At 31.4% G+C, this 22,829-nt stretch overlaps 1 protein-coding gene across 1 annotated transcript; it reads right to left on the reverse strand.

Moving 5' to 3' along the window:
• Positions 1 to 1,800: 1,800 nt before the first annotated feature.
• LOC134714491 (transient receptor potential cation channel subfamily M member-like 2) lies at positions 1,801 to 16,471 on the reverse strand. Its single transcript, XM_063575778.1, has 9 exons — positions 16,384 to 16,471; positions 15,407 to 15,638; positions 11,385 to 11,486; positions 10,280 to 10,423; positions 6,225 to 6,524; positions 5,231 to 5,426; positions 4,163 to 4,322; positions 3,209 to 3,408; positions 1,801 to 1,890 (listed from the first exon to the last, which is right to left on the reverse strand). Exons 1-9 carry the CDS (start codon positions 16,437 to 16,439, stop codon positions 1,820 to 1,822), a joined length of 1,461 nt encoding a protein of 486 aa, XP_063431848.1. The 5' UTR covers positions 16,440 to 16,471; the 3' UTR covers positions 1,801 to 1,819.
• Positions 16,472 to 22,829: the final 6,358 nt, after the last annotated feature.

Raw genomic sequence — 22,829 nt, forward strand, 5'->3', positions numbered from 1 at the left:
TACCTTAGCCATATTTGGCACAACGTTTTTGATTTTTTTCGCGTCACTGATGAGTCTTGTGTCTGGCGTACTAAATAATAATCCTGATACCTTTGATAACTATGATTAGCAGTTATACATCTATCCACCAAGGTTCAAATGAATAGAATTTAAGTAATTATAGGCAGTTCTACGACCGAAAAGTTTACCTTGTAGTCACCTATAACAGGCCCCGACTTATAAATATGAAAAATATTCAATGAGAAAACTAAGGGGCTCATTCAGTTTGTTTTCATTTCCCTTCAATCTTGACAAATATAATGTATGTACACAGTAAATCGCTGTATTCTTTTTTTACTATCATTTTAATTGTTTGCGAAATTACGAAATTGCTATAGATTGAAACTGTGGATTAGTTTTGTATGATTGTCCCATTTATATATGGTATAGTGGGTATAAGTGTATAAGAAGGCTTTTTCGCGACTTATGGATGTACTAACTAATGGTTAGATTTGGGAATTTGTGTCAAATTTTCTGACGCCTTAGTTTTTTTTCCCTATCATACAGGGTGCTTTCGATTTGGAACCCAAATAATACCAGTGCAAAGATAGAGTAAAGGCCCGAGTCATCCTTTTCCTTGCCATGTTTTAAAACTCAAATATCCCAAAAAGAATCGCCATGACCTATTTTAATCTTATTTTATTCCTTTACTAATTCTCTTTCGACTGGTAGTATCAATTTTAGAGTTTGAGATATTTTGCTTTGTAGACAACTGTTTCTTGTTAAAGACCATATGCTGATCTTTATTAAAGTATTTTACCAAAAATTATAGAAAAAGTGTGATTGAGAATGAGACAACTATCATGATTACAAAGATCAAAAGAAGGGGATGTTAGAAATAATGAATGACTGTATGTCCTTCAACAAAACAAAACATTTCACAAAATCAACTCTAATGTCCCTATATTGTCACCGACATAAGCATTCTCTGAAAAAAATGAATACCATTAATACAAGCGGCAATTTTAATTAAAATAAATATAAACTAAACAATGTTTTACATCAAAAACAGGTGAATATCCCTTTAATTCGTATCCAGCCGACAAGGCCAGCAAAACAAACCATGACACAACAAAGCGTTCGCCCTAGCGGAAGATAATAGTGATATGCTTATTTAATATTTCCGAATGGGCATAACTATTTAAAAAAAAAATCAATTTTCGAAAATTGTAGAACTTGTCCAAGATATACTTTATACCAATAAACTTAATCGTAAATAAAAAGATAGGAATTATGTATGCCAGACAAGCGTCTCGTCTACAAAAGAGTCATTATAAGTAACGCTTAAATAAATTGATAAGTTATTTTTTTTCTTTCTTTCACTTCTTTCGATCATTCTCTGTCATTTTGCGTCATATCTCCAATCATCAAAATCAATCATAATATGTCTTGACAAAATACGCTCACAAGTTATATATTCTTCAGGAATATTTCTATTAATATCTTGGTAAGAAGTAGAAATAATTTTAGAATAAATTGTGCATTGGAATGTACAATTAAAACATGAGGAATCAACTCTCCATCATTTAAAAAAAATATTAATCGCTAGAACAATGATTTGCAACATTAATATCCTATAAACACATTTTGAATCATACTTAAAAACTTCTTAAAAAGCTAACTGCAAAATCTCGAAGTGATTAAAAACAGTTCCAAGCATGAGTTATGCTATGTACATGTTTATCATATTCTCCTCGATGATTCAATGTTAAATTTTCCATTTAGTTTTTCTTCCATCTTTCTTTGTTCATTGTCTATAGAGTTTCTGCTGTCTGTCCTTTCAAAACTTGTGGACACATTTAATTGCATTCAATGATTGAAGTGTGTTGATCTTATCTAACGCTCTTTTATCTGAAAAAAAAATATTTACCTGAATGAAAAACATAATTCTCTGTTAAAGTATTAACCTCAATAAAAACAATTGTCCCTTTAAACAACATGATTAACTATAAAAGTAAAATTTAATACTACATTGAGAAAAAGTGTCACAATAGTCAGCAAGATTATGCAATATACATGTATATGTCCCCCCTCTATCGAAAACTAACAAATTAAGCACAGTATTTGAAACTAAATACACTGTTTCTTAGAATTTTGGAATTTGAAATTTAGGAATGTTGGTCCTCAAAGCTTTTCAACTTCGTACTTTTTTGGCCTTTTTAATCATTTGGATTCGAGCGTCACTGATGAGTCTTTTGAAGACGAAATATGGCGTATATACAAATTTTAGTCCTGGTATCTATATATGATGAGTTTATTTGGTATACGTATTTAAAACAATTCCGTCGATTCTTAATAAAGACAACCCTGTTCTAGGATCACACATTGTTACTAAAAGCTAATTCAAAACTAATAAACAAATAATGTTAAACAGAATGTCATAGCAATCACATATATATAAGTAATAACTGTCTCCGAAGTTACAAAAATGATTTTATTTTGATACATAGTATATAATGGTGAAAGGCGCTTGTATTATCAGGGCCTTTTATAGCTGACTATATGCGGTATGGGCTTTGCTCATTGTTGAAGGCCGTACGGTGACCTATAATTGTTAATGTTTGTGTCATTTTGGTCTTTTGTGGATAGTTGTCTCATTGGCAATCATACCACATCTTCTTTTTTTATATTGAAACGTATAATATGTGCAAACTTAAGAATAACCATTTCAACGTCCTCGATGATGTTGTTACTCCACCCAACCCTGAAGTTTTTAACAAAAATGAACTGACGTGTGTTGCTGAAGTTTAATAATAATTAGCAAGGCCAGTCTGAAAACACTAAAAAAAATAAACAAAAAAGAACGAAGTCGAACCATTATACTTTTTTGTCAAGATCTTTTGCTAATAATGAATATTATTATCCGCTATATATATTATTTGTTTTGGCAAACATGATGACCGCCATTAAAAACTCTGTTCACTAGGATAGCTCACAAAATGTTTAATATATTTGAATTTTCAAACTTAAATAAATCAGAATGCGAAGTGCGTATTCAAACATATGATGATGAAAGCATAGCTGGAGATGCAAATGTTTCCGAGGTATCGGTCTCAGTTAATTCTATAAATAGTGCGATTCCCTCAAATTCTGTCTGTGACCTTTATTTCTCATTTCCATATTGTAAATTAAAAAATTAAACGCAGTTTACACCTAAAACAATACTCACGAGAGGCAGCTTTGTCATCTTTTTCTTTGTCTTTCTTTATTTGATTCTTAATGCACATGATGCACCTGTATGCGATGTTTATTGGTCTTATCACAAGATTAAGGGGAGCAGGTATCCTAGTGCGGTAATCCATAATGACTTCATATCTAAGGTAACGCCATAATTTCTCTGAGATTTCCTGGACCCGTTCAAATCGATAGCTGAAGATAATTGCATCAATTATAGCATAAACAATATGAATTATTACTTTGAACGAACCTTTTTTGTAAAAATGTTTTCGAAATACTATGAGAACGTCAAACTTTTTAATAAAAACATAAAAAAAGAATCAAAATGTTTTGCTGTGTGTATGTTTAGATGTTTCATAATGCCTTGAAAATCAGCTATTAAACCTAGTATACTCATTTAGAGGAAGAAGCAAAACCCACCATAATCTTCAAATCAGTTAATTATCTTCATATTTCAGTTTTATACAATTGAAGTTCAATTATAGCAAAAATGCATCAAATTAAAATTAGGTCCATGGTGGCTGATTGGTATAAGTAGTTCTAGTATTGTAGTAACTAACCAGTTAACACCGAGGTTGTGATTTCGAACCCCACTAGATGCACTTAACTCTAATCGTAGCTGACTAGGATTATCAGTGTATGTCGTTGTTCTCCTCTTATATTTAATGCGTTTCCTCGGTTTTAGTTTGTTACCCCGGTTTTGTTTTTTGTCCATGGATTTATTAGTTTTGAACAGCGGTATACTACTGTTGCCTTTATTTCTTACGGACATCTGTGGTTTTCTCCTGGAACTCCAGCTCCCCCGCCATGAAATAGCACAATAGTGTTGAAAGTACGGTTAAATACAAACCAAGTAATCAATCAAATTATAATTATAATAATTTAAACGTTAAGTAAAAAATCATTTTTCGTCAGCTGTTGTACTCTCTTGTAATACATAACAAACCTGAATACCGCTATCAGAAGATTGACAAGGAGAAGGTTTGACATCAACATATACAAAGCAGTTATCACAACGAGTATCCAATCATACTCATTGCACCGTTCCATGGCAGGATTACTTTCCCATTCGCTCTGTATTGTGGTACATGGCGTAGTACTATTTGCTAAAATATTTTCGTATCATAAATATTATTTCAGGATAATAACCTTGCAATAACTTGAAAACGGCAATTATACTTGGAGTAGTATTCATACATTGTGAATCAATTGTTTTTGTCATTTTAGGCATTTCAGGGGACTTGCGGTAATATCGAATTGAAAAAAGGACTAATTTTATATAAGCTTTGGATTTCAAATATTTTGGCTACGAGCATCACTGAAGAGACATGTATGGTCGAAATGCGCATCTGGTGCAAGAAAATTGGTACCGTTAATTTTATTACAGAAATCTTTTAAATTTTACAATTATTTAGTCAATGTTCAGCTTATTCGAAAACAATAATAAAAAAAATATAGGTCATCGATGAGTTAAAAAAGATATTTCAATTTTAATGCCAAAGAATTGTATTTTTGCACAAAAGGAAGATAATGTGGAGCTTTCTCCTATGATATCTACATTTTAAAAGTCACCTGGCGAACACGAATTGATTTAGGCAATTAATGAAATTTGTAATGAAAAAAAAAAAAAATCAATTTTTTTCTGAAAATCTTTTACCCGCGAGCCTCCTTAAACGCATGTATTACAAGTATTAAATATGTAAGCCCTGATAAAGCAGTATTTCCGAGCCTAAAATAATTCCATCCCGTCTATTCGTATGATATGTTTTAGCTTAATACTCTCCTTAAAGTTCTGTATTTTTGTTATTTTACTTTTACCTCATTAGTTTTTCAACCTGTTGAAAAATTATCATCTTCAATAAGCCTTACTATCAGACCTCGCGGTTAGTTATGTCATAAAAAAAAGATTTCAGTAAAATAACCCCATCTTCAATGTGTTAATAGTTTCTTTCGTCTTTTTCTTTTTGCGACTTACATATTAAGATATATACAACATATACAATGAATGGCATACCCTCAAACTGTTCCAACATAGGATCTCCATATATTTGCCAGTATGGAATATAAATGATTTTCCATATTCTCCAGTGCCTCCATTCTCCTGAACTCCACATGTCTTCGTGTTGTGGGTACATATTTGCATGATACAGAACTCCAACACCAACCATGAATACAAATAAAATCCCAATAAATCGAAAGAGATCCTTTAACTGAAAATGTTATCATAATTACAAAAGCAAATACAATATATATTATAAAAGTCTCTTACTAATATCAGTCATTTTCTCTTCAAAGATATTTAGAACAAACAAAAACTAAAACATCGAAAAGATTTAGTAAAACTCTGAATATTCTTTAGAAATAACTATAGACACTTATTTATATTTTTTCCCTTGAACGTAACAGTTCATATCTTTAAAAAAAAAAAAGCAAAATGAAGATGAGGGTTTTTCCATTCCTTAGAACAGTGTGATGAAATCTCGATATTACATAAGTAAGCGAAGACTCACAGTTGTAGATATTTATAAGGGTTAAAAAGTAGGACGGATGCCAAGTGAAGACTTTACATTGATAATTAACTATAACATCCAAAGACCAACCCCAAACAAAATTCAAACTCATCATAAACTAAACATTAAAAAAACTCCACATGATAAGAGATTGTTTGATGTTTTATGATAAGACAGTGTTTGATGTTTTCAGTTGATAACGCAAGCAATTAAAGTAGACTAAGACTTGCACGAGCATGTTTACCTTTCCGTAAATTGGATATTTTATTGATTCATTGTTGTCAAACAACTTTCTACGTTTCTCGGTTTTCTCAAATGGTTCCGTTGAAATACTTTGATTTTTTCGTTTTCTAATGATTTTAGACAGACGTATGACATTTATTTGAACCATTTCGATTTCACTGTTACCAACGGTTGTTCTTCGGTGTTTGTGGATATTACATGCATAATCATAAAAATAAGAGTGAAGCAGAGAATGGTTACTTTAAATTGACATACCATTTCTTTGATCATGATGATTTTTGGCCCAACTTTCCTTGACATTAACAGGACATGGAGAAATCTCATGTACATCGCAAATAGACTCATGCTGAAAACACGTCTGTATGTCTTGTTTGTTTTTGTTGACCTGAACACACGAACAAATATAGCCACGATAGTCAGCGTATATGATAGAACATCTAGAATGTTCCAGACATTTAACAAATATTTCTTCAATCTATACCATCGTGAATGACGTAATTTTTTGTCATGTGTAGATTTACTTATCTTCGTTACAACAATAGCATCTTTCTGAAACTGAAAGAGAATATACATAAATTAGGCCGTTAGTTTTCTCGGTTGATTTGCTTTACATTGTCATTTCGAGGCCTTTTATAGCTGACTATACAGTATAGGCTTTGCTAATTGTTGAAGGCCGTACGCTGACTTATATATGTTAATTTCTGTATTCATTTGGTCTCATGTGGATAGTTGTCTCATCGGCAATCATATCACATCTTCTTATATATATATATATATAGCGATCCGATGAATACATCTGTTGTAGGGTTGTCACTGACTCAGACGTACTTATGAAAATAATTATTTTCTGTGACTGTATCTTACATTAATTTGTAGGATCCTTTACTATAGATAATTGAGCTGATCTGTAACAATAACATCTCCATGCCTTATATATCATGTACTGTAGTACACCGCTAGATTAAAACTGACGTGGAAAGGTAACACATGCCCACCGCGAGCTCTTTTTTTTTGAGAGCCCAGGTGGTCGTGTGGTCTAGCGGGACTGCTGCAGTGCAGGCGATTTGGTGTCACGATATCACAGTAGCATGGGTTCGAATCCCGGCGAGGGAGGAACAAAAAATTTGCGAAAGCAAATTTACAGATCTAACATTGTTGGGTTGATGTTTAGACGAGTGTATATTCATTATGTACACAGCCATGTATCACCATCAGTGATGGCGATCCGATGGATACATCTGTTGTAGGGTTGTCACTGACTCAGACGTACTTATGAAAATAATTATTTTCTGTGACTATATCTTACATTAATTTGTAGGATCCTTTACTATAGATAATTGAGCTGATCTGTAACAATAACATCTTCATGCCTTATATAGCATATACTGTAGTACACCGCTAGATTAAAACTGACGTGGAAAGGTAGCACATGCTCACCGAAAGCTCTTTTTTTGAGAGCCCAGGTGGTCGTGTGGTCTAGCGGGATGGCTGCAGTGCAGGCGATTTGGTGTCATGATATCACAGTAGTATGGGTTCGAATCCCGGCGAGGGAGGAACCAAAAATTTGCGAAAGCAAATTTACAGATCTAACATTGTTGGGTTGATGTTTAGACGAGTTATATATATCATTATTTCTGACGATAATACATCGAAAATAAGATGATCCAATTTATTCATGGTATAATTATTGATTTATTTATTTACTTCAAGTAAAAGGTAATGTTGATTAAATTAGGATTATATTTTGGTTACGAAAATAGCATAAAATCCTTTGTCATCTTCATGGTATAATTATTGATTTAGTTTTTTACTTCAAGTAAAAGGTAATGTTGAGTAAATTAGGATTATATTTTGGTTACGAAAATAGCATGAAATCCTTCGTCATCTTCATGGTATAATTATTGATTTATTTTTTTACTTCAAGTAAAAGGTAATGTTGAGTAAATTAGGATTATATTTTGGTTACGAAAATAGCATAAAATCCTTTGTCATCTGTGACACAGCTATCTTATGATGACTTATCAACTGGGGATGGCGTACTTAACAGTTTCGGAAGGATAACTTTAGATTCATTCATTTGAGTCCGTTATGCAGTAGTTGCCATTAAATCAACGAACCCTTCATAAAGCAATCATGACAGGCTATTCAAGCTCTAGTATCTTATCAACTTATAGATATTTACTCCATATTTAAACGATGCTGGAATGTAACTACATAGACATGGAAATATTTATAAATGGAAAGTTTAAATAATCTCTTCTGTCGTAATCGTTTGTTCTTAACCGGTCCTTATTGTCAATTTCAATATGAAAAGAAATGAGGCACTTTTTACAGTTTCTGCTGTCCTTTATATTATTAATAAAATCATAAAGGTCGATTGGAAAGATGCGATCCACAACCTCTCGAAGCTATTAATATCTAGATCTATTAAAACAAAATTTCTACAATTATAGCAGAAAGTGACGTTAAAAGTTAATGATACATTCGTTTTTATATGTTTTGTCATTTGATTTTGTCATGTGATTATGGACTTTCAGAGGAGATTTTTCTCTTAGTTCAGTACTTTTGTGATTACACCTTTTATCTTTGTTTTGTTATTCCTAAAACGCCTCGGTGTGAACTCTGCATCATATGAGTAAAGGATATGTACAGTTGGTTTCCAATCAAAACTTACAAAAAGCTTTATAAACTGTTGAATATAATTGATTAATTTCGGAAGTATACATGAAGTCTCACTTGATTAAACTTTTTGAAAAATGTTAATTTATATCCAGCTTTGTTCACTGACAATAATTAAGATCTTCGTTATTTTTAAGTTACGGATTGGGAATATATGAATAAATAGTGGAACAGCTTTTTACCAGGAATACATTACCTTAGCCATATTAAGGACAACTGTTTGGGGAATTTTGGGTTATCAACGCTTTTAAACTTTGTACTTGTTTAGCTTTATAATTATTCATATCTGAACGTCACTGATGAGTCTTATGTAGACGAAACGCGTCTCGCGTATCAAATTATAATTCTGGTACCTTTGATAACTATTTGACCTTCATAGTTTCAGAAATAGATTGAACAGATCACTTGGCAGAACCAGAAATACAAAATTGTTTGCAAGGATACTTGTTTATACATCATTAAGCATATGGGTTAGTTGAAAAGCATGTCACAATTTAAAGAGTTTAAACATATATGTAATCTGAGAAGACAGTAATTAAGGGCAAGGACAGTTTGGTGGAAATTTTGAAAATGAATAACAAGATACTGGCGGACGTTTCAAATTGAATTCTCTTTTTCAATTATGGAATTTGTTTTCGATCAAAGGGAACACATTTTGTTATATGTCGTTTATCATGAAGGAGCAATTTGTTGACTGTTGCTCTCTGATTTTATTGTCAACATACTGAAAATCTTCATTGAAACAGAACAGTCGCTATCTTTCCTGCAGTTTCATCACTTATTAATGCTTTGAATTGGTATTAACTATCACGTTTCATGTTTGACTCCTAAAGCATAGATGAGATGCTTTCCTTGTCGAAATATCCGGTTCCACTGGATTGGAGTCGAAAAAATCAGTTTACTTTTACGCCTAGGATTGTTTGTTTGTATTCATTTTTATGCTTTAATCCATATTTATGCTATAATTGTATTCATATTTATGCGTATTTAATTCATATTTATGCATATTTAATTCATATTTAATTCACATTTATGCATATTTAATTCATATTTATACGTTAATTTATATTTTAGCTTTAATTGTATTCATATTTATGCATATTTAATTCATATTTATGCTTTAATTTGTATTTATGCTTTAATTCATATTTATGCTTTAATTCATATTTATGCACTGCTGGTTAAATCCTCTTATAAGGATGTACATTGTCTAAAGCTACTATAATTATCGAGAATTTGGTGTCATGTATTGTAGTAATTATCTATCTAGAGCTATTAGCAATTATTATCATGTATGCCACGGAATATATATTCTTTTAATATATGCTAAATAACATAATTAACATTATAAACGCCAAGTTACATATGATTATTATATATGTCTATTTAAATATTAATACTATATAAGTATAGGAAGATGTAGTATGAGTGACAATGAGACATCTTTTTCATCCAAATAACATTTGTTTAACAAAAGAAAACCATTATAGGTCAAGGTACGGACTTCAACATGGATCCTTGGTTCACACTGAACAATATACATGTATCAGCCAAGTAACATATTATTGTTATTTATGATAAATTACATAATATTATATATATGCCAAGTAACATGTTTTTATTATATATACCAAATTTCTGTACTCTTCAAAAATATCTCCAACTAGATACAAATAAATAGCCTTTTCGTAGAAACCAATTGATTCTACTCCATGATATACATCCATTTCTAAAAGGAAGGCACTGTAACATACCAAAGCACCAAAAAATAATACCTGTAAGTATTCAAACAAAATAATGGAAAAAAAACGGAAAAACATATGTAGTACAGAAAATGTAATACTGTCGATTCATTATTTTTCGTTGGATACCAATATTCTCGAGTTTCGTTGGTGCAAGTGCCGCGAATACAAATGTTTAACAAATGCATAATTCCAATAGGTTTTGTGTGTAGAGATTGACAAAACCACGAAATCAAATACCCACGAAAATGCAAGTTTTCCTCACTCCACGAAAGTTGATACCAACAAAAATAAATGAACCCAGAGTATAAAGTAAATCAATAATAAGTTATTATATTAACAAGAGGATGTCAGAGTAACAGGAAACCTGATGTTCCTGTATGAAAATAAAATTTGAAAATGTGGACCCAAAACAAGGATCAATTCTAAGGAAAGAATTATGTTTTGCATGTCACAACACAATGTAGTAAAAATAAATTGCCGACAGCTTATACGGTTTTTAAAAATTAGTGAATATAAGCCGAAATCTAAATTTAGAATATGAGCTAGACCTCTGACCTTGACCTATCTCTTTCACTTAGAAATGCAGATCACTAATATTAAATGCATACGGGAAATAATTTCATATGGAGTCTCCGGATAGCTTCAGTCAACATAAAATGTAACATCCTGAGGATGCTATAAGGAGTTTGGAAAAAACAAATTTGTAGATTTCTTTGACGGTTGAGAAGTAGATCTCACAAAAACGGTATCATATTATATTTAAAAAAAGCGACATTTTTAGAAACAAATATAGCGCAAGAAAAACAATTGGCAGAAGAAAAAATATAAGGTATCAGAATATAACCAGTAGGTCTTTCCACGGAAAATGACAAATGAAATGAGTGTTGTTTATACCTCTGAGTTTGTATAGTTGAAAATAGACTTATCATTCCTGTAATTACTAATACTTTTAGATTATAATTGATTCAGGTTGCATGCATGTATTACTTACGTAATGTAGCAAAAATCTGGTAAGAGGAGCAACAAAAACCTTTGGTCCTTCATACGGTGAACATTTCTTGCAACAGCAGCACCAAATATTTGAACAGCCTTTCTGCACAAAAAAAGGAATGAATAAAGTATCATTTCAAAACTAATGCAATACTTAAAATATAAAAAGACCTAAAGAGTGGTACACTAGTGCAATTAAAACAAATAAAATTTCACCCTGACACTGTTCTGATGAAGATTAAGGTTATAAAAGGACAATCTTTGGTTAAATACAGTTACTTCTAATGCAGGGTTCACACATTGCTGATTATTGCTCTCGTTTGAGATCAGACCGCGATACGACACGAAAAGTAAAAAAGTCGGATTACTCTCCTCAATTATCTGGAATGTCCTATCATTGTCTGAACGCAATTGTTTAAGATCGTAACAGATTCCTACGGGTCGGGAAGGGTCCGAATAGTTCGGTCAAGCACCCCGACAGTTAGGTGCGTCCCGTAACATTTGGGGAAACTCAGGAGATTTTGTCTAGTCGGAAACAATAGTGCCTATGTCGTGACAGATTCTGTTGTATCGGATCAAAATCCTAACAATCTTATATGTATTCTAGACGGAGTCCTGTTGAACGGGAATGATCCAGAGAAATTTTTCATTGCTGTTTTTCTGCCGATTGAGTCCAGATTGGATCCAGATCTTGTCGATTGCTAATCGTTTTTTGCCAAAACCGTTCCCGAACAATCCCATTATTAATACGAAATTCGTCAATAATTCCTACGTCAGAGTCCCGACAATTACAGTACCAAGTCAGGAAAATGACAGTTCTTGTTCATTCGTTTTTGATGCGTTTTGTTATTTGATTTTGCCATGTGATTATGGACTTTCCGAATTGATTTTCCTCTAAGTTCAGTATTTTTGTGATTTTTACTTTTTTCAAGAATACAATACGACTGAGACCAGACAAAGCCGTTTGCAATGCGATAGAGCGGACCGTGATAGGATTACGTGCCGACAATACCTGATCATCTCAAGTATACCGACAGTTTACGATCGGATAGCTTCTATCAGCGTCGTTTCACTGTCTGGTCACTGTCTGATCTCTGTCGGATAACATTCGGAAGAATCGGGACGCAGTTGTGACAGACTCGGTGGAATTTTACAAAATGAAATAGAAGCGGATTGAAAACGTGATTATCGGGATAAATTTGCTTGGAAACGGTTGAATATCGACTCTGCCTGAACAATATCTGATTGTTGTTAATAAATTATTTGTTTTACAAATTTTAATTAAAGTTTGAATTTCCATTTACACATGTTACAGGACCTTGATCAGACTTTTGACAAATTTCAATCGGGAATGGTCTTGTCAAGGACGGCAGATGTAGTTAGATAGATGTAGTTGGTCGTGAATTTGTGACCCCAGCTTAAACGATCATATTTTCCTATTAATCTTAAAAATTGAACCTTATTATGAAGCAACATTTCTGCTGCACCGTCATCTAAAGTAAATAGTTCAGTAATCCACAATACCTATCTTTCCATAATTATAATGGTTATAGGATATTTTTACAAACCCACTCTTAAATACAAGTTAAACTCATTTTATATTTGTGTAAATTTTTAAACTTTTTTTTAAGAATATATATCTGACGAAATCACAATGCTATTCCAAAGAGACGAAATATATAAAAGATGTAGTTGGTCTGTTTAGTTTAAGTTATATGCTGTGGTAGATCTCATGTTGTTAAGTGTATTGCATTGCGCCTGTTAAATTGTTAAAATCCATTACATTTTTACGCACTTGCCCTGAGTAATGAGCCTGTATGTCTCGTTTCTAGTTGTTTTATTTATAAAGAAGACCGTTAGCTTTCATGTTTGAGTTGTTTCCAGCTCGCCATTTTGTGACCCTTAATAGCTTGCTGTTCAGTGTGAGCCAAAGCTCTTCGATGAAGGCTTATTTTGACATATAAGTGTTGATTATTATACATTGTCTCCTTTGCACTTCAATTATACCTTCTTATTCATATGATATGTGTATGCCCAAAAACTTCAAATACTACTCTGAAGGGCATACGATACAGTTTTGATCCCATATTGAAATTTTGCTGAAAATCGGCATATAGGATATTCTTTTGCTTGATTAAATCAAATATGTAATAAAAAATATACCTTCATGTGCTACCCTTTGAGTAAAATAAGGGCAACATTCATATATTTGCTCAAAATTCGGATTTGTGGATGTATTTTTCCTTTCGACAAAAATACATAACTTTTTTTTTTTTATTTATAAAGATAAACACAAGATGTTTTTTTTTATTTATTTGTAAATTCTGTTTAATAAAAATGTCCCTTGAATATGTGCATTTTTTTTTTTTTTTTAAATTATTCATATTTGTCAAATAGTCACGAATGTAGAAAAAACATCCTCTTTTAGTCTTTATATTATTAAATTTTATAAAAATTGCACTATTAACGTTTTCATGAAAATTGGGACACATAATCTTCTTACGTAATCAAACCAAGGCAAATGGCATTTAAAAAAAGGGGTCCATGAAGTTAACTGAGTTTGAATGATAAAAATCAGTCGAAAACTGCATCTTTACTCGATCAGTCATAGTTTGACGACGCGAAAATAACATTTTACGTTAGCAACGTAATGACATCAACTGTAACTGTATCGTATGCTCTTAATATGCACAACGAGTTAATTTTTGTTTGATTTCCTTAATCTATGATTTCAAAGGCAACCACGGTAAGACCATTTTTGTGATTTGTTTTCCACACGATTATCTGTCACCCGTCCATATATTTGTTTAAAGTGATCAAAAATTCATATCTCCTCTCGTTTGTTTTTCATTTCTACTTAGGTTCCTTATCGTTAAAAGATGTACACAAAGAACCAGATTTTGTATCTTTTGTTCCCCTTTCATCTGTTCAATTCAAATTTTCAAATGTTTCAATCCAAATAAACTCGTCTTACTGTCCTAGAGGGATCTATAAACATACCGACAACAGTTCTTTTGACGCTTTTAAAGCCTTTTCAAATAATCAACAGTACCAAGTTTACTTCTACAGGTGTACTTTACGACAATAATTAGACAAAATACGTATAGTGTCTTGAAATATGAAATTTATTTGTAAGAGGCTTAGAAACGGGAAAATGCGAAGTTTTATCGAGTATTTTCCCGTTTCGTGCCGAATACAAATACATTTCATATTTCAAGACACTATACGTATATTGTTTTTATACTGAAATCGAAAAAAAATATTTAAAAATGAAAAAACTATGTAACAAAAATTGTTAAAAAAAGTGTTTGGAATTTCCCTCTTGGGGTGCCATTTTGGGGTATTTCCCTAAGAGCGTAGTCCAGGCGGTATAACATTGACACATTAAGGAATTAGAAAGGGAAAATGAACTTAATTGATAACATTTGATAACCATGGTATATAAATAACCAATTTGAAGACAAAAAAGTTTAAATTCATAAAAGTTTGACCATTGTTGCTATACGTTGTCATGGTCGTGACGTGACGTTGTTGATGAAATACAATAAGGAGGCGGGGCTTATAGGTTAGTTGGGGTCATTGACGTATAAAGCTTACGTTTATACGTATAGCTTTATCTGTATAGTAAAATAGCTGATTGCAGTATAAATATATTTTGAATGATGGTGTCCGAAATATTTGAAAATCCATATCTTTTTCAAAAAGGACAAAAACTATACCAATTACCGGTCAAATCTAGATATATACAACGCATGACAATACCACGATGATACTATGGAGAGAGAATACATGACAGTAAAGTGAATATAATCATTATCTGTTAATAAGAGCCATGCATTGTTTTTCAAAGTCATTAGCCGCTTTTAAAACTTAAAATGTGTATATATTTCGTTTTTACAATTAGTTTTTCGATTACTTTTTAATCAGTAAAGAAGTTTAGCATAAACAACGTTTAATCTCTTGATTAATTTGAGTTTTTACCACTTCAACCCTATTCAAATGTAACCTATCAATTACTTTTACCTTCCAAAAACCTCCGAGACTAGAACTAATTCCGCTATACCATATTTTATTTAAACGTCGTTGAGGGCATGTTTGAGCAAGAACGTCCAGCATATCATGCTCATAGGCACACTGCATTGGGCTTATAGTGATATCCCAAACGATGTGTTCTGTGATAACTAAATCCATTGCAAGCTCAGCGTCATCATCATACAATCTCGATTGCAAATCTAATGCTCTATCTGCAAACAGCCTTTAAAAATACCGACAGTAAATGCAAACAAATTTTTAGTGTTATAATTTAAGTATTACGTTTTTCTATCAATTCTTACTTTTTGAACTCAAATTTATCTTTGATTGGTACTATCGAATTTGCAGCACAAGTATTATGCTAGTGTTATCATTGCCAAAACATATAGGGGTTCATAACAATTCAACAGTAGTGTGCTATTAACAGATTTTAAGGGATCTTGGAAAACAGGAACACATTTAGTATACATGTTGTTTTTTTCTTTTCGAATTCAGAAAACACAATAAAAGCTAAGAAACATATTAGAAACAAAACACTTCATCGAATACAATAAAATAAACGAAACCATTTTGGCTGCACCAGATGTGCATTTCGACAATTAACCAGCCATTCGCTATTTGTCGTCATCATACATGTACTCTTTAGGGTTCGACGCAATTAGCTGATAAGTAACTATTTATATTTCATGCATTTTTAGTGTATATGAGTTTGTATTTGGTCTGTGAATTTTGATGTTTCTTCTGTGTAGTGTTAAATTGCTTTTGTTGTTTTTTCTGTCTCTTAGTTATGTTTTTGTCGGTCTTATACTTCAAATTATGATTGAATTCACCACATGGTATATTTTTGTACTTTTCTAGTTTTTTTTATCTTACTTTTTTTTCGCTCCCAGATTTTAATATAATTTATGCAGTTGTGTGTAGAAGTAATACACTTTTTATAAACATATTTGAAATGTTTTAATTGGTACCTTGACTGTGCAATCATGTCAGACTTTGTTGCCTGGTCATTAGCACTGGCTGCCATTCTCTTGTATACACTGCTGGCCAATAATGCGCACACTAAATAAGTACAATATCATACAAAGTAAAATTTAAAAAAATATTGAGTTCAAAATGGAAAGGTCTCTTATCATATCATACAAAGTAAAATTCAGGATTCACTTATAAAGTCAAGAAAATTAAAACCTTAATTTAGTTATATAGATAAATAATCACTTGAGAATATGTTTCTCATTATAATTTGACTTTTTTCAAAGAATCAGTGAAAAAAAATGGTAGAAATGTCTGTTAAAAAAGTTTAATGTTGCTATTGGAAACATTATCATGGGCTTTTAGTTGACTTGAATAATTTAGAAGTTCACTCTAACAAGTTTTATTAAACACTTAAAAGCAAAAATTAAAGGCGGGTGAATGTATTTGTCAGAGTTTCTGCTGCTTTATTTTTCTGTGCCGGTTTTCTCTGTTTTTGTTTGATTTCATTTATTCATATGTAATAATTGACTTATGTATTTTGTTTTTTCCCCATAGCAATGAATAGGACAAACATAAAAAATGAATACATAACGCAATAAAAATTGAAGAAAAAAGACAAAATCGAAAAAGCAAATCGAATTCTCACAAAACAAAACAAATGGAACGCAACCCGACGACATATATAAATAGACAAAATATCATGTTTTCTAAATAGAAAATATTATTGAAAAAAAAAAAACAATCAGTTAGGTCAATTTTACATTATATGGTTTTTTATTTATGATATTCGATCAAACCATAGATTAAAGGGGTTTTCATACTGTAATGTGAGGATAGGGTAATAAACTGTACCGGGCGTTTAAATAGTCCATTTTGTATGTTCATCAATTATAAATACTTGCATAGCGGTTGTTCACATTTCATCCAGAATATGGTAGCTAGTTTTGGTCTGTTGACAAAAATTGCCCATATCAAAAGATCTTGATATGCGGACAAAGTTTCCATTCTGTTCAGAGAGTTATCTATTAGAACAAATTACAGTTATATTTCAATAAAGACTTCACACAGAAAGGTAAATATTCCATATATACAGTTTGCACAGCGAGTTGAAGATGTAGGGTGAAATTATTGAAATAATTTCAATGTCAAAATACCTGTTTTAGGCCTGATATTTTTAAAAACATAGAAAACTCCTGTGTCTAATATAAAATATGTTTTACAGGGTTCTATTCCTCAAAAAGCGAAAACGTTTCTATAATGATGTTAATCAGATGTGTAATGCCCTTTTGTAAACAGTTAAAATCTATATAACAAAGCTCACGTTATTGCGAAGTTTTACAGAAAGGTAAACAAATACATTATTTAAAAGTGTAAATATATGTCCTTTTTCGTTGTCCTCAGTTATAAGGCTTAAAACTAGCGAAGTATACTCAATTAAACTTCCATGTTAACCATATGTTAAAAGTAACCACGTTCATGGTTACAAATGTATACTTTAATTTATTACATGTTATGTGTTACCTCTGTTATAAAAGCGTTATACTATAAACATAAATATATGTTTGTATTTTAAAACAATAACAGGTCTCGATTACATTGCATACATACTTACCCCTAGGATACCCCAACAAAGCCTGACAAATCTGTCGACCTGCGATCATACACACTTCAATGGTTGAGAGTTGATTAACTTGGCTGTCCTTTTTCTCTGTAGTGGTTAAGCAAAACTCTTTGAACTGCTTAATAACTGGCGAGGAACCCCACTTAAACAAATTTAATTTATATATTTTGACAAATTTAAGTAAAGGCATGTTGTATCATAGTTCATGCTATCAATGCATTCGTTGACTAGATACATATATTTTGAGCCATAAAACGTATACTCTTCTTATTTATCAGGGTATGGACAATCGAACATCTGCCGCTTTAGGTTCTTGTGGGGTTTTTTTTTTAAAGTTCTTTAGAAAATATCAAATAACTCTCAACACTAATTAGAAATGCTATTTTTCTTCGGATTTATTTAGTTTCGCTGTGTACAACTTTTCGTGGATTTAAAAAAAATATGCATTTTTATTGATATCTTTTCAGTGTTTGGCCAAATTATTCATATATTACTGAACACAATTTGTGATTATTTGAATATCTAAATTTGTGGTTCCCACGTTCCAAGTAAATCTACCAGAAATATTTCTACTAAATAATAATAAATTCACTGTATACCTTATTCTGACAAGCCCTATGCTTATGTTAAGTATATTATATAACCTAAAATTCAGCAGCTGCATGTGCATTAAAATTAATAAGCACCATGTGCTGTCTCGTATAGTCTTTGTTTTCTATGAACCGGGATATATAAAAACTCCTTTTGAATTTGATAGGTTTACACAGCTCAATCTTAATAAAAAATAATTTGAAAATATTTTTGGATGCTTAAATTTATTATGAGAGTTAACCTCGAAAACCTATTGAGACGCACGGAGTTTAATGTTCTTTCTTTACACCGGCACTTGGTCGAGACCTCTAATGGTTGATTATGCTTCTGTACAGAAATGATATGTACAATATATTTCTATTATTTTCAATTAATAAGTTCAGTTATTACTAGAAAATTTGGGTTCCTACTCCTTAGAATAAAAAAGTTTCCAATACATGCATTTTGTTATTCTTATGATCCTATTTTTCTATATGCTTTCAATGTGCATGTGATTTTTTGCACCATTTGCTTTCAAATACTATTTTTGAATATTCCTTAAAAAAATCAACCAAGCATCACGCACAATATTTTCGTTTATGAATTTTATACTATGTCACTAATTCACACAGATTCAATGTGTTTGTTTTTTTTTTTGTTTTTTTTTTTTTTTATTAAATATGGTTTTGGATATCAAAAGGACCATTTTACAAATATGAAAAAAAAGCTCCTTATCATATTCGTTACACATGTAAATTTGTGCAATATGGAAAATATGATTTGATCAAAAATTGTTTCCCTTATTATTTTTATAATAACCATCCTAGAACTTTATTTTACCTTAAAAACATTTTGAAGGGCCGTTCTTGCTTTTCTTTGAGATTGAAGCGTTTCCTGAAATTAGATAGAAAACTTATTTTATAGTAAAGAATTTCATTGTTATTTTCTAATGTATATGTACAGACATTTTGTGCGAATTCAAATTACTATTCAAAACAATTAAAGTGTGCTTTGTTAAGTGTGTTTATACTTACACACGATTTGATTTCTATATATCCTACATACAACATGAGCACTTGAGTTCAACCTGTTCTTACTTTATGGCTAGTGTTCGCCAGCCGTAAGTGTATTTTTGTAACGTTTTGTGGACATTAATTTGATTATGAACCGTAAATAAAGGCAATAGTACTATTCCGGTATTTACTGGTCATGCATCGATCATTATAACCAAAGGCCATAACAGTATTCAATTAGTTCTTATCGTCAGATATCTTAAGATGTATTAATTCTTATTTCTCAAGATTTCGTTTCCGTATACATAAATAAAAGATATGATATTTTTATATATGAATTATGTTGTTCAAACCAGTTAATTCATGACAGAAGTAAGTTCTAAAGGCTCTGACATTACAAAAACGGCTAATTTAAAGAAAAAATCTAACGGTACAAAAAAGGGAATAAAAGTAACGAACACAATATAAATACTTTGTTAATCGTGATGTACACTGTGACACCATACCATAGCCAAGATAAAACAATGTAATTACTTTATATACATACCTTATAAATAGCTGGAAAGTAATTATCATCAAAATGGACACCTTCTTCTTCTAATAGTACCGACACATATTCATCTCTGTCAGCTACAATGGCTTCCTTCAACAGCATATTAAAGTTCTAATAAAAAAGAACTGCCTTTTTATTTTTCTTATGCAATAGTTCTTCAATATGAAATTACCATTTTTTTAACATAAAAATGATACCCGTCACAAGTAAATTGTTGTTCTTGAAACTGAAGTCTTTCACAAATTCTCGTATTGATTAATTTAATGTGATAATTCTGTCATTTTCTCGAGTTTCATCTTGTTATATACTGGATATATGCTTTAACGAAGTTATAAAACGAAGGTCATCAGCAAGTGAAATGAACTGTATCCCTTCGAAAACATGCAGACGCCATCGTAACTTCATTGAACGTTATAAGAGACATGGGTCCCAGATACACCAGATATATTACTTTATCTTTATCATAATTTGGTTTATTCTAAAAAAAAAAAAGCGAAGATATGATACCAAAGTGACATCCATATGACAACGCCATAATAATGACAGTATTAGACCATACTATAAACACCAGTACACAAACCACAACACAGAACAATAAAGACTTAGCAACAAGAACCCCATCAAAATCCCAAATGATTTTTGGTGCTCTAGTGCAAGTAGAAACTGCTTTGCTCATGGCACAAACTAAAAAAAAATTTGGAAATAAAAAATAAATGGCACAATTTTTTAAAACAATTTTGAGGGGGTGACCATGCAATTCTGATATTTGACGACCATCCGTTTTTGAAAATTATGCAAATACAGACATATTGGCGTATGAATAGTTTTCAATGAATTTCTATCAAAACGATATTTTCAATGTTTTGGGCCAAATATCTGACATTTTCTCCTTATCCCCAACATTTAATATTAAAACAGCTGCTTAGTGTTAATAAATCTTACTGTACTGAACTGCTGTCACGTCATGTTGTCATTTTCGCGGAATCCTTAACATAACCATATTATAAACGGCATGTTTGACTAGTCATAAAATCAGGTTCAGCACTATTATTGTTTTCCCTTAAAATGACCTGTTCCACGTAAGTTTAATCAAATAGTCCGTTCCTATAGAACAGTGAACATCGGCATACTGTCGTTGCCTTTATCTACGTGAGTTGGCAGATAATGTTGATATTCTGTTGCAGTTTAGTGTTTCTGTAGCCTTCATTTACTGAATTCGAAAGCGTTGAGTGTTTGAAAATCCGTCTACCTCATGAACTGAGGTTCCGTAATTAAAACAATATGTTTAAGACAGATATAGGAGATCTGTCTTGAAAATTGACGAATTAGGAAAGAAAATATGTGTATGTAGTCATAGATATAGGAAGCTTTGGTATGGGTGTAAATGAGACAACTCTCTATCCAAGTGTTATGTGCTAGCCACGTCTATCGGTTTCATATGTTTAATCAGATAGGTTTTTTATTATTATTTTGCTACTTATTTAGAACGTAATGAAATAATTGTAAAATAATTCTTGAAATATTGAGTAATGTCTAGTGTAATTTATGTTAGTACAGGCAAACAAAGGACGGTAAAATAGTACGACATATGTTTTGCATGTGTAATTGATAAAATACGTATTGTATTTTGTTCTAAAAAGTCCTCAGCTTAAATACGAAAACAAACATATGCGTCAAACATTCGAATTTGTCTTGTTAAAATCGCCTAAATGGAAGTGTTTTTGTCTCACGTTTCAAATATAAACACATTTTAATTTTCACTCAAAAATTCTCACTTATTTAACAATATTCAGCTCATTTATTAAGATGAGTAAGTTTTAAAATTTCTCATGAAAGCAAATTGTATTTCCATTTTTAATTAAAATATTACACTGTTTTACAGATGTGATAAATGTAGGTGTAACGTATCTAAACTAGAGGCTCTCAAGAGCCTGTGTCGCTCACTTTGGTCTATTTGCATATCAAACAATGGACACAGATACATGCATGAGAAATTGTTTAGGTGATGGTGATGTGTTTGTAGATTTTACTTTACTGAACATTCTTGTTGCTACAATTATCTCTATCTATAATGAACTTGGACCAGTAATAACAGTGGAAAATATTTTCTAAAAATTTACAAAAAATTCTTTGCAGAACATCATTGCTGCCTACAGTTTATCTCTATCCATAATAATATTCAAGATAGTATAAGACCATAATATAAACAAGAATACACAAACCACATCATACAATAATAAAGACTGAGCAACAAAAACCAAATTAACATCCCAAATGATTTTTGGTGCTCTAGTACTAGTGCAAGCAGACACTGCTCTGCTCATGGCACACACTAAAAAAACATTTTGGAAATAAAAAATAAATGACACAATTTTGTAAAACAATTTTAGGTGACCATGCAATTCATTTAAAAAAAATCTGATATTTGACGACCATACGTTTTTGAAAAGTATGCAAATACAGACATATTGACGTTTTTCAATGAATTTCCATCAAAACGATATTTTCAATGTTTTTGGCCAAAATATCTGACATTTCCTCCTAATCCCCAACATTAAATATTAAAACAGCTGCTTAGTGTTAATAAATCTTACTGTACTGAACTCCTGTCACGTAATGTTAAAATGTCCTGTTCCAAGTCAGGATAATGGTAAGTTTAATCAAATAATCCGTTCCTCCAGAACA

Source organism: Mytilus trossulus, chromosome 4, assembly GCF_036588685.1.
Source record: "Mytilus trossulus isolate FHL-02 chromosome 4, PNRI_Mtr1.1.1.hap1, whole genome shotgun sequence".
Classification (NCBI taxonomy): domain Eukaryota; kingdom Metazoa; phylum Mollusca; class Bivalvia; order Mytilida; family Mytilidae; genus Mytilus; species Mytilus trossulus.

What these genes read in the sequence shown, in the direction of transcription:
- LOC134714491 (XM_063575778.1), bottom strand. Translation starts at nt 16,439, where the DNA reads ATGGCAGCCAGTGCTAATGACCAGGCAACAAAGTCTGACATGATTGCA. An exon ending in GACATGATTGCACAGTCAAG is followed by an intron (nt 15,639 to 16,383) that starts GTACCAATTAAA and finishes GTATTTTTAAAG; the next exon opens with GCTGTTTGCAGATAGAGCAT. An exon ending in TATGTTGGAACAGTTTGAGG is followed by an intron (nt 4,323 to 5,230) that starts GTATGCCATTCA and finishes AAAATATTTTAG; the next exon opens with CAAATAGTACTACGCCATGT.